General features: G+C 46.2%; 2 protein-coding genes across 2 annotated transcripts in view; one reads left to right on the top strand and one right to left on the bottom strand.

Moving 5' to 3' along the window:
• Positions 1 to 1346, bottom strand: part of ptprr (protein tyrosine phosphatase receptor type R) — a 13168-nt gene extending 11822 nt beyond the window's left edge. Inside the window, exon 1 of the mRNA XM_076044315.1 lies at positions 913 to 1346. Within this exon, the coding sequence (XP_075900430.1) occupies positions 913 to 1021 (109 nt within the window). The 5' untranslated portion in view covers positions 1022 to 1346. The remainder of the gene's footprint in view (positions 1 to 912) is intronic.
• A 6187-nt stretch (positions 1347 to 7533) lies between these two features.
• LOC142900022 (tetraspanin-8-like) lies at positions 7534 to 11799 on the top strand. The gene is made up of 9 exons (XM_076044039.1): positions 7534 to 7693; positions 8929 to 8997; positions 9102 to 9218; positions 9365 to 9439; positions 9699 to 9794; positions 10103 to 10216; positions 10301 to 10342; positions 10424 to 10507; positions 10896 to 11799. Exons 1-9 carry the CDS (start codon positions 7634 to 7636, stop codon positions 11043 to 11045), a joined length of 807 nt encoding a protein of 268 aa, XP_075900154.1. The 5' UTR covers positions 7534 to 7633; the 3' UTR covers positions 11046 to 11799.
• Positions 11800 to 12500: the final 701 nt, after the last annotated feature.

The raw sequence follows: 12500 nt of genomic DNA, 5'->3' as shown, positions 1-12500 counted from the left end.
TTAAACAGGGTGGTGCGCTTCAACCTGCCCCCTAGGGGGAACTGTGGGCAAATCGCAGGTATAGGAGAGGGGCCGGGCCGGTGAACACACACACACACACACACACACACACACACACACACACACACACACACACACACACACACACACACACAGGGAGGGCTCTGGTGTTATGAAGAACAATCCTTGCCACTCTGAGAGGTTGTGTTGTGGTTGTTTAGTTGTGGACCAGTTGTGTATCTCTTGGTCCCTCCCACCCCCAACATCTCCTCTAAACAACTTAACTTGTGGTCTGACGAACGGCAGAGACATGCAGACGGAATGAGGTCATGCTGGCAGACTGACAGCCTCTGGTTTGAACAACAACAGCAACAAACCAAATCGTCATTCCAAACATTCTGATAATCAGATCGGACATTTTCCCTTCATCCAATCACCACATCCATGGTGGCGAAGCCCCTCCCACCACCAGTGACACTTAAGCTCCACACCTCGCTTGTCGGAGCGCCACCGCTGTGTAACAACACAAGAGCTACACAACAACAACAACACCAATGACAACAACAACAGCCAGTGTTGGCTGTGACAGATGATGTTTGGACGCTCAAGTCTTCCATCAGGCACACAGGTGTGTGACTGACTACAAGTCCCACCCACCCAGGATTACCACCTGACTTGACAACACAGGGTTTTTTTTTTTTTTTAGGGGATCAAAAAACACTTTAACACTAAAATGCACACGCACAAGCACATTACTGTCACCACTTCACCTACTTGGTTTGTCAGCAGGCGGGTAGCACACAGCAACCAGGTGACACCTGGTGAAGGACAAGGTGGATGCACAACCACCAAGACAACCTGGACCTGGACCTGAAGGCCTGAAGACCTTCACACACAAATCATGACACTCACCTGAGACCTGCGGCTGAGTCCACAGCAGGGCCAAGAGCAGATACATGGTGAGTCCTGCTGCACCTCCTGCTGCTGCTCCTCCTCCTGCTGCTGCTCCTGCTCGATTCATCCTGGACGATTCCCCGCTGCTGCTGCTGCTGCTGCTGCTGCGGATGCACTGCTGCAGATGCTGCTGCTGCTGCTGCTCGGGCTTGGCTGAGAATGAATCCGGGGAATCTGCTGAATGTCTCCGCGCATCTATGTACAGGGGGACGGACGACGAGGCGCCGGATCTCCGCCGGAGCTCCGCGACGACACCAGCCAGGCAGAAGCTCCTCGGCTCGACGACGCAGCCTCCTTCTTTCCTTCCCTCCTTCCTTCCCACTTTCCCTCCCGCCCTGCGGTGCCCCACGGCTGCTTGGCAACGGAGGGAAGAGCCGCTCTGCCGCCGCCGCCGCAGCTAATGTGGCTCGTCCGTCTCCCTGCCTTACCGGGAGGGGAGTGTGAGGTTCGGCCGGCACTGATGGCGGGGAGGTGGGGCGGGCTGGAGAGATGGAGGAGAGCTGTACTGGCAGCTGCTATTAATAAACCTGCTTCGGTTCCCACTGCACTAAACACATCAACGGTACACGTTTAAAACTTAAAGAAAAAAAAATAAGTAATAATAATAATAATAATAATAATAATAATAATAATAATAATAATAATAATAATAATAACAGAAAACCCGTAACGGTCGAAATGGACAATTAGAAACTATATAATATAAAGATAATGACAGTAATCAAATGTTGCAAAGATGACGTTTTTGCTCCACCACCGTTCCCTGCCGCTAGCTTAGCATTGGCCTAATGGCTAAATTACATTCCGAGATAAATTTGCCACACTTTAAGGGGAAGAATTCGGCACGAAACAGACGTGGATTTATGGTGACCGCTTGGTCGTTACCTTTTTGGCCGTAATTTTTGCCGGCCTCTGCACTTTAGTGGGCAGCAAAACCCTGGAGTGATTGCTAAATGCTAACCTCCACATCCTAATTAGCGCTGCTGCTAGCTTAGAAAAAAAAACATTGTGAAAGCTGTGGCTTTGAACATCTGTAGTTCAATTGTGAAAGTTCTGTTTCAACTCAACAGCCGTGTCTCTAACAAAGAATGAATTTAAATAATCGTAAAATACCCTTTCAAATGTTATTCACCAAATGAGCAGGTGGCGGCGCTACTACTACGCTGAAGTTGGCACCAAATTCGCCGCGGTGCTTCTTAGGTTTCGAGAAAGAAAAAAAAATCCGCAATTTGACCGCTGGATGGCTGTGCTTATCCCAACACTTTTCAGCATATAAAATTCAGCGAATCATTATGTCTATGTTGAAATGGATTTTTTCCAAAGTTATATTGACATGATATTTTTCAGCATGGGAGCTCTACTTTTATAATCAGTTGATATATATATCATATTTCACAGGAAATCGTTTTTGGCCTTTTTTGGGGACTCCAAAGTTGACAACTTTACCATTGACATCACGGTATTTTTCATTTTTTTCAGGTGGATTTTTTCAAAAACTATACAGTAGAAATGAACATGTAAAGTATCAAGTTGACAACTTTGCCATTGACATAACGGTGGTCAAAAGGCCCCCAAAAGGCCAAAAATGATTTCCCGTGAAATATGTCAACTGATTGTGATAGTAGAGCTCCCATGTCTAAAGTATGATTTTGCAAATAATCCACCTGAAAAACTGAAAAATACCATGATGTCAATGGCAAAATTGTGAACTTTAAAGTCCCCCAAATTAGGGTTAGGGCTACGCTTAAGGCTGAAATTAGGGTTAGGGTTTTGGGATTCCTCACGTGCTAGAAGCCCCAAATATTACGTGGGTGTGTCTTGGGGGCTCCTGATGAAAAAGCAAGTGGCTCCACGTCTCGAGGACAAAGTTGACTTTTGACCCCCATAGACTTGTATGGCATTAGGGTTAGAGTTAAGGCTGGAATTAGGGTTAGGGTTACTGTGGAATTAGGGTTAGGGTTTCGGGGTTCCTCACGGCAAGAAGCCCCAAATTTAGCGTGGCTGTGTCTTGGGGGCCCCTGATGAAGCAGCAAATATCCCCGTGTCTCCAGGACAAAGTTGACATTTGACCCTAATAGACTTGCTTGGCATTAGGGTTAGGGTTACTGTGGAATTAGGGTTAGGATTTCGGGGTTCCTCATGTGCAAGAAGCCCCAAATTTGGCGTGACTGTGTCTTGGGGGCCCCTGATGACAAAGCAAATGTGCCCGTGTCTCTAGGACAAAGTTGACCTTTGACCCTTATATACTTGTATGGCATTAGGGTTAGCGATAAGGCTGGAATTAGGGTTAGGGTTACACTTAAGGCTGAAATTAGGGTTAGGGTTTCGGGATTCCTCACACGCTAGAAGCCCCAAATTTGGCGTGGGCGCTTCTTCAGGGATCCTGATGACAAAGCAAGTGGCCCCACGTCATACACTCACACACACACATACACACACACACACATACACACGGGACATGAGAGAGCAGTTTTCCGCGTGCAAGGGTCAGTAGTAGGCTGCGGCCTCCTCACCGCTCCTGCAAACCGGAAGCCGCGGATAATAACAACCTTCTGGAGAGGAGAACACGCTGTTTGCTTGTTGCTCTTAAGGTCTGTCTTCAACATTCTGTGCACATGAACACGTTGAGGTCGAGTGAGTCTTAGTGCTCCAAATACCACCTGGCCAGTGCACACAGGTACCTAACCTAAACCTCAGCCCGTGTGGACGTGTTGCCTGTGTCACACAACTTTTAGCTGCAGTGTTGTCATCGGAGCTGTTTGATTTAGTGTTGGCGTTTTATGTTTTGTATTGTTTTGACCTAGCGTTCATTATTATTTTTGACACAAGGTGGCAGCAGTTGGCAAAAGGGAGAGCACATAGGTTTTCACCAGACCTGACACAGCAGGAGTCTTGCTTTTGACCAAGAGTTTGTACTATTTATGACTTTGTAAAATAAAGACAAGGAAACCCTCCAACACTGGAGTGAACATTCTGTCTCAAAGGCTGCATAAAGAAAATGCTCCTCTTGTGCACGCAACGGCAAGAGTGGAATTCGTTGACTGAACCTTTTAAGGAATTATAGAAAATTGCCAATCCGGTTTTCTTTCTAAATCAACGTTATAATTATGAGGTCCCCATCGGTTTAATGGATTTTAACACAATTAAAATAATTGAATAATAGCGAAATGATCTGTTGCTGGTTGGTCGCAGTAGTTTGTTGAGCTGATCTGGGAGTGATTGTGTATCCGTTCAGGACATCCTGGGAGAATGCGCTGTTCAGCTGCAGCCACCAGGCTGACACACACACACAGGCAGGCAGGCATAGACGACAACCTGGAGCAGCCTCGGCTGCTGACATTCCTCTGCAGTGACTCAGCAGCAACCTCCTGCAGTATCTGGCCACCTCAAACCATTCCAAAATCCAAAATCCAATCTGACGGTGTTGTGTTACAAGCAGATGGCCGGGCCACCAGTTTATTCCACAACAATGACGACAACAACTCGACTCCACGTCCCTCTGTGGGAGTGTTTGCATTTCCAGGCCTGCTGACGCTTGCTGACACTTGTGGTCGTCGTGGAGACCATCAAGAAAAATACAGCAGAACAGGCCAGAGCCAAAAAAAAACAGAAAATAAAAACTGTGTTGGAGAGCAGCTGCTGGGAAGAAAGGGGAGAGAGTGGTAATAAACGAGAAAGGTAGATAAGGAAGGATGAGTGGAGGTGAAATCTGACCTACAAACGCTGTGTGATGTGCTTGTTTCACAGGACTGGAAAACACACACCAAAGTGCACAGATCCTCACAATGTCTGTCTGCCATTATTTGCTAATTTTATCACGTCATCTTTACATAACAGCCGGCGCACCCTGGTGTTTGAGGAGGTAGTGAAAGTCTTTAAACCGCGGCCTGGAGTGACCTGACCTCCAGCACGTCCAGCCTCACTGGAACCAGCTCCAGCTCCCTGTTTGGATTGGACTTCCAAAATAATATACTTTATTTATCTATGTTTATATATACTTTTTTTTTTTAAACAAAAAAAACAAACAAACATTCTAAAGTCTCACTGTCAGAGTCACCAAAACCAAAGTAGTTGTTTTTTTTTTAAAACTGATGTTTAATCTTTGTCTCAGAAAGTCTGATCATTATCTCCAGGTTTGAAGTGTGTTTCTACTGTCGTCAGTCGGGAGCTTCTTTGTTGGTCTCCGAAATGATGCGGCTGGCTTCCGGGATTTTCTTGGAGAGGAGTCGCGTCCGGGCAAAGTCCTCCCCACTCCTCCCTACAATCCTCTCTCTCTCTCTCTCTCTCTCTCTCTCTCTCTCTCTCTCTCTCTCTCTCTCTCTCTCTCTCTCATTCCCAACCCTCCCTCACTCTACCCAGAGCTGGCGGCCCGCCAAGTTCTCGCACTCCCGGGTTTACTTTCAGGTGACATAAAGTGAAACGAGCGCAGGTTTTTTTGCCCACTGACGTGAGTCGGTCTCGGCTAATCTGGTGTCACTTTCACATGTTTCTGAGCTGTCGCTCGTGGGACTTTTCCTCCGCGACGCTGATCCTCCGCGAGAACAGCGAGAGCTGCGTGACAGCTGTAATACCCCGGCTGAACGCTGGGTAAAAACAGGACGCGTCGTCATTTGTCAGTCTCTGACACACATCCGGGACTTTCATGGAAAGCGGGGCGCGCAGAGGATATGATTCCCCACACACACAAACATATAAAAAAAATCAATCACAATTCACCAACCGGAATGCATATTTCCAGTATAAACCGATGTCTATCTATGCCTTACATTCATTTTAACATTCCATAGGAACGTGCATAGACAAATAGAGAAAAAAAGGGAAGATGAATAAAAATAAACTTAAATTAAATAAACATTTGCTAGAGTTCTTTTTGTGGACCATATTTTTCAAATAAACTGAGTAGTTTCACTGCAGAAAAGTTTCACTTCAATTTTGCTTTTAGTTCAGCAAATTGTAGTGTATAGTGTTCATCAAAAACTCACATTCTTTATGAGTCAAAACCATTCTGTAAACAACGTCCTGTCGAGGAAAAGGGAAGTTTGGATGGCAAAGGGAAGTCAGTCATGTGTATTTAATCAGAGGTTTTTGACCAGAACATTTTTATACCATGAAAGAAAACACACACTATTCGTTATAAAACCAAGTTATTGCTGTTGTAACGGCTCACAGAGACAGATACACATAGTTTAGAAATGTTATGATTGTCTTTTGCTTTTGATTTTCTGGGGGATCCGAAATATTAAGTGAAGAGCAGTATGATCATTTTTTTAGAGAAGATTTGTTTTGCTAGAATTGTGAACAGATACTCAAGGGTTTGTGCTAATCCCTTCCTAATGACTTTGTTTGGACTTGAAACCCTTTCACTCTCATAAACACACGCAGGCCAGATGTCGACTGTTGTGGGCATGGCCAAAGCGCCACCATCTTGACACCAGTGCAGGTGGGAACGGAACAACAACCAACAAGTGCTGGCTGGGTGTGGCTGCTGTGATGACCCATCAGAGAGCAGCAGTAGCAGCAGCAGCAGCAGCAGCAGCTCGTGTTGCCAACTTTCATTTGGGAAAAATAAAGGAGGCCTCCCTTCCTCAGTGCTTGGGGGGACCATGACCATCACAGGCCAGTGGCTCGCCAGTAGTGGCTAATCACAACTTGAAATAGGCTTTCAAAAAAGTATGTTCAAAAAATAAAACGCTTTGACCAGGATCGACGTGTAAGAAGTTTTTTTATGCAAGAACAAAGTTCTCGGGCACAACCCAAATGAACAGCAATGCGATCAAGGCACAAGTACAAGTGCAGATGCCAGTGCGAGTGCGAGTGCAAAGAGACAGAGACTGTGAGGGGTAATTTATAGGAGGGAGAGGAGATGAGATAAGGGAGAACACAAGGAACGGCTCCAGCACATACACACATACAGGCCGTCTGGTGACCTTGCTCCTGTCTCCGCTGCTGGCTTACAAGCCAATATCAAACACTTGGTGATGTGATGTGTGGAGATGTGACAAGACAATAATACAGCACTTTATGTGATAAATGGGGGGGGGGCATGGTCCGGTCAGAACGAAAAGGATATAGGATGCAAATAAAGCAATAACTCCGCCATATCCGTATCCATACATAGCCGCCATACGTAAATTGATTGTTTAAATTGCATTGAAATCTTTTAATTGAACATATTTTTACACAACAATCAATTGATCAATCGATCGATGGCTTTGTACAAAGGAGTTAAACAAATGAAGCTGAAAAGAACAAGCGATCCTGATTCACAGCCTACTCTATGCAGCCAGTGGGCAGCTGTTGTGAATGAGTTGCGCAATGGTATTAGTAGTTTACGCTTTAGAATACAAACGTTATGGAACTGAACGTGAGTTTGCATACACAATAAATTTATGTTCAAGACAACTCAGAAATACGGGACGAACCACGTGCCGTTTCCATTCAACACGGGACGGATTGGAGTCCTCTGTAAACTGACTCCTCCCCCCTGCAGCTTCAGGAGAACTTCCTCCCCCCTCCTGCCCTGTCAGTTCCCGGAAGCCCCGCCCACCCTAGGTCGGCTCCAAGATAAAACGCGGCTCAGCCCCCCGCCCGCCACGCAGCTCGTGGACAGGTCGGTATCGAGTCGCTTCACTGTAAGTCCTGAGTCACTAAGGTTCTTCTGCTTCTTCTCCGCGCAGCCATGGGTGAGGTCAACGTCCTCCTGAAGCGCGTCTTCACCATCTTCAACATCATCTTCGCGGTGAGCTGTGTTCCCACGCACGCACGCACGCACGCACAAACACACACACACACACACCCGCGCGCGCGCGCGCGCGGATACCGGAAAAAGAGCTGAGGGGAATTTTTAAGTGCGTAGTTGCGCTCCAGGCTCCGCCTGGCCAGGTGAACCGAGGTTTTTACTCCCAAACACCTTCTTTTACTTCCATCTTCTTACAATTCCACTTTTTTAAACTTCCACTTTTCGTCTCTGAACAGAGTTTTCCAACTCGACAACTGAACCCCTTTGGTTGAATCGTTTTGGCGGAAAAACTCAAAAGAGAAAAGTCAAACAGTCGCAGCCGACTTGCCGAGTTTGTTCTTTCTGAATTCCAAAAGGGAATTGTTTTGTTTAAATTGTATTGTAACGTTCTTGAAGTATGTCAGCATGTGTTACTGTCATTGGGGTCCGTGTAAGGTCCCTTTAATTTGTATATTTAAAGAAAAGAAGAAGAAATTAATTGGCTTTTTACACCTATGCTCAAAGTGGCTCATTGAAAATTGAAAGTTGTGAGTGATTTATTTTCCTTTAAACAGAATCAACCATAAATGTTCTCGTCTATTATTTGTGAGTTAAACTTTCTTTTTTTTTTGTTCAACCTTTTGTGGTTGGGACTTGTTCAACTTTTTTTTTTCCAATAATCAAAAGGGAACGGTTTAAATCCGTTGAGTAAAATGAAGAGAAAAAAGAAAAAACTAAAATGAGAAGAAAAAAAAAGGTTGTTCCAAACAATCAAAAACGATTTCAGCTTTTATTTCCCCCAAGCAGGAGGAAAATGGCCACAGATGGTTCCGTGTCTCTGTTGTGTCTTTTTTTTGTTTTTTTTTGCTGTGTCTCTGTTGTGTGCCCTCAGACGGCAACTCTGAGGTTAAACAAAAATTACTGGTGATGGTTTGCAGCTGCTGGCGGCTCAGTGGAAAGTTTTGCAGCGAAGCGCCTTGGTTTACAGTAACTGAAGATGGTTTTTATATAACCTGTCGGTTTTGCCCACACACACGATTTCCTCTGTGAGGGAACCCAGATCAAGCTCTCCAGAGTTTTTTTTTTTTTTTTTCCAAGCACCCAAGTCCAGTGACCAACCAGCTGGCGGCTCTTATCAGGATGTTTTGACTTTGTCTCATTTTGTCGAGGGACATTTGAGTGGAATGTGAAACATGTGTAACGTTTGAAGAAGGAGGCTGAATGTTGGATCTGACAAAACTCTGTCTGTCTGTCAGCTGGCGGGCGGAGTCATCCTGGGCCTGGCGATGATGTCTCAGATCCTGACCAACTCTCACTCTGTCGATGTAAGTAGGGACATGTTCTGGTCTCTCTCTCTCTCTCTCTCTCTCTCACACAAACGCACACTCTGAACTGTCAATCACCACCCCCCCCCCCCACCCCCCCCCAGATGACCCAGCGGGCCACTGGCCTCATCGTGCTGTACCTGACGGGATCCATCACCATGGTGGTCGCCATCCTGGGGGCGTACGGCGCCCACCGGGAGAACAAGGGCTGCCTGATCGCAGTGAGTGACACGAGGCTGCGGCGGCGCTTGACCTACATTCTCACTATCTGCTGCTCCAGCAGTGAATGTGAACCATCTCACTTCCTGTTTCTCTGACACCCCCCCCCCCCCCCAACACCCTCTGCCCCCTACCGCATTGCTCTCAGTTCCTGGTGTGCACTCTGGTGGGAGGCCTAGTAATGATTCGTCTTGGAACCCCTTTTATTGCGACGCGACCAAGGGTGAGTTGCTCTCTCCATCTCTCTACTGTATATATATCTCCGTCTCTATCTCTACATCTCTCCAAATATCGCTCTGTATCTCTCTATCTCTTTCGATCTGTCCATCCCTCTGTCTCTAGCACTACGTCTCTCTCTCTCTCTCTTTCTCTCTACATCCTTCGCTGTCTCTCTCCGTCTATCTCTCTCTCTCGCTCTCTCTCTCTCTCTCACTTTGTCTCTCCCTATATCACTATGTCACTATGTGTTTGTGTGTGTGTAGCTTGAGCCGGTGCTGAGAGAGGGCTTCCAGCACATGCTGCCTCTGGACCAGGCCAATCCCAACGTCCAGGACATGTTCAACACCCTGCAGAGCAGAGTAAGACACTCACGCGTGCACGCCCAACTGACACCCGTGCCAGGAGGTAGTGTTGTAAAAAAAAAAATCGATGGATTTATCGATATATATATTTATATATATATTTTCTTTTTTCAAAACTGAAAATTAAAAACGATACGATATGACTTTTCCGTAGTGTCGATATAACGGTGCTGCATAGAGGCGACGCCAACACACGCACAAATACTCGGAGGGTACATCAAAGATTCTCCAACTTGTCCAAACCTCCACTTGTTCAATTTTAACTCCTTCTTCTTATTTTCTTCTTCTTCTTCGGTGGTGGCCAGGTGCACTGCTGTGGCATCTTCGACTACAAAGACTGGGGGACCCATGTCCCGGAGTCTTGCGAGTGCAACATGAAGGCCAAGGAGCAGGGAGCTTGCAAGACCATCACCTACAGGGTGACTGCCCCTAACACACACACACACACACACACACACACACACACACACACGTGCGCACGCTGACTGCTGTCTGTCTTCCAGAACATCATGGAGTCCCAGCGGACGAAGACCATCTACTCTCAGGTGAGTGCCAAGTGGCCAACCACATGTCGCAGCGGTGCTTCTGGCGTGAACTGAAGGTCATGTGACTGTGCTGCTCCACAGACCTGTTTCGCCATTGTGCTCTCCTACGCCCTGCTGGGTGCCGACATCATCATCGGTGTGGCCCTCACGCTGTTCATCCTGGCAGTGAGTCTCATTTTATTCATTCATTTATCATTATTATTGTTGGTATTATGAGTAGTTGTGTCTTGCCATGCTCAATAAAATCATCTTAGCCATTTAAACGTGCAATAAAACACTTGTATCACATCAGCAGATAACTGTAATTAAGTCTTCTGTTTATAACATTTAAACATTGTTTTCCGTACTCAATAAACATATTTTTATTTCTTTTTAATTAATGTAATTTTTCCTATTTGTGCCAAGTTTTGTTGCTGTAACTATGTAAATTTCCCCAGAGTGACGTGAAGAAAGGCTTCCATTCTATTCCTGTGTGGCAGTGATGGAAAGTCTGTCTTCTTCTTCACCTTTTTCTTCTGTGGTTGCTGACCTGCCCTCTGCTCTCCTCGTCCAGGTGCTGGGCGTCATCCTGTCCTCCATCATGATCCACCAGATGCGTCCCCGGAGCGCCAGGCAGCGGACCACCGTGCTGCTGACGGTGCCCACCGTCTTCAGCACCGCGCCGCCCAAGTACCAGGAGCTCAACAACCCTCCCATCTACTAGAGGAGGAGGAGGAGGAACAACAGGTGGAGAAGTGGTGCCTCCTCCTGGCCAAAGGAAGGAGTGTGGACTTGTTCTGCTTTTTTTTTTTTATTCTCGTTGCTCATAAATCAGTCGGTGATCTGGTTGTTGGTCAGTATCAGGAGTTCTGCACCGAAACTTGGTGTACAACATAAATGAATCGATTGTAATTTCTTCTTCTGCTTTTCTTTTTTTTTTTTTTACCATGAGAGAGCTGGAGAAGTTCTGCACCGAAACTTAGTGTACAACATAAATGAATCGATTGTCATTTCTTCTTCTGCTTTTTTTTTTTTTTTTTGCCATGAGGGAGCTGGAGAAGCTCTCTGGGTGAGCTGAGCGCTCTGCTCCCCACTACTTCCTCTCACTGCCTCTGGAGCTTCTCTGATCTTAAAGTGCACTTGGGGACGACACTCCTTTTTTTATTTTGAAAGGATCCTCACCTCGAATGTTGAGTTTGTGTTTGCAGGGAAAATCACTCTTGGTTAAATTAGATTTCTCTTTGTTTTCTCTCTGATTGAAATCTTGTTGGTTGAGCCAGATGCGGCAGCAGTATTTGTAGCTCTGCCCGCCTGGCGTGTGTGCGTGTGTGCGTGTGTGTGTGTGTGTGTGTGTGTGTGTGTGTGTGTGTGTGTGTGTGTGTGTGTGTGTGTGTGTGTGTGTGTGTGTGTGTGTGTGTGTGTGTGTGTGTGTGTGTGTGTGTGTGTGTGTGTGTGTGTGTGTGTGTGTGTGTGTGTGACGGCTGCTGTGGCTTAGCTCCAGGTGGAGGAAGTGTGATTAGATAAAAGTCATAAAGACGCGACACTGAGTGGATGTAGGAGAGGAGGCGTGTCCTTTATTTTTCTATGTTCAGATACAGAAGAGAAGAAGGTGTCGGAATAGCAAGTGTCTTTTTTTTTTTTTCTTTGTCCCGCAACTCTCTTCTGCGGTCTCTTAAACATTCAATAAAAAAAACAATTAAAATGTGCTTGGGACTAAACGCTCCTTTTTTTCCCCGGTTTAATCTGTTTCTTTTCCACCTGCGGGTCCGAAGAGGGTGTGACTTTTAGTGAACAGGCGCCACCTGGTGTTCATAGTGTGTAAAGTCGTCCGGTATGTGGAAATGGCAGCGCCAACGATTGATGTTTTATTGTGAAATGTTTGCACAATCGGAATGCACATCTCTGGAGAGAAGAGAAAAAATTCCCGGACTGCGCAACTGACTCGTCAGCGAGACTTTCCCGGAAAATTTTTTTGGTGTTTAGAGGGCGTTATTCCGCTGCCCGCCATCAGGGGGCACCAGACTTCCAGTTCTGGCTGTGGGTGGGCGTGTCAACACGTGGGCGTCTCCGGACGTTCCTGTTATCTTCGGACATGAAAGGTCACGTGTGTAAAATTTGGCTTGTTATGATTTTCATTTAGAATGGAAGCCTTTAATTCCACATTGGAGAAATTTGCATA

This window comes from Nelusetta ayraudi, unplaced genomic scaffold (genome assembly GCF_046127955.1).
Source record: "Nelusetta ayraudi isolate G7.1 ecotype Tasmania unplaced genomic scaffold, CSIRO-AGI_Nayr_v1 ptg000079l, whole genome shotgun sequence".
NCBI lineage: Eukaryota > Metazoa > Chordata > Actinopteri > Tetraodontiformes > Monacanthidae > Nelusetta > Nelusetta ayraudi.
The sequence above is the reverse complement of the archived record's forward strand: the minus strand, read 5'-3'. Positions and strand labels throughout refer to the sequence as shown.

Bases quoted from the DNA above. Each gene is read 5' to 3' on its own strand.
- LOC142900022 (XM_076044039.1), top strand. From the start codon at position 7,634: ATGGGTGAGGTCAACGTCCTCCTGAAGCGCGTCTTCACCATCTTCAAC. The intron at 10,217-10,300 runs GTGACTGCCCCT...TCTGTCTTCCAG, and splicing joins GCAAGACCATCACCTACAGG to AACATCATGGAGTCCCAGCG. The intron at 10,343-10,423 runs GTGAGTGCCAAG...GCTGCTCCACAG, and splicing joins CGAAGACCATCTACTCTCAG to ACCTGTTTCGCCATTGTGCT.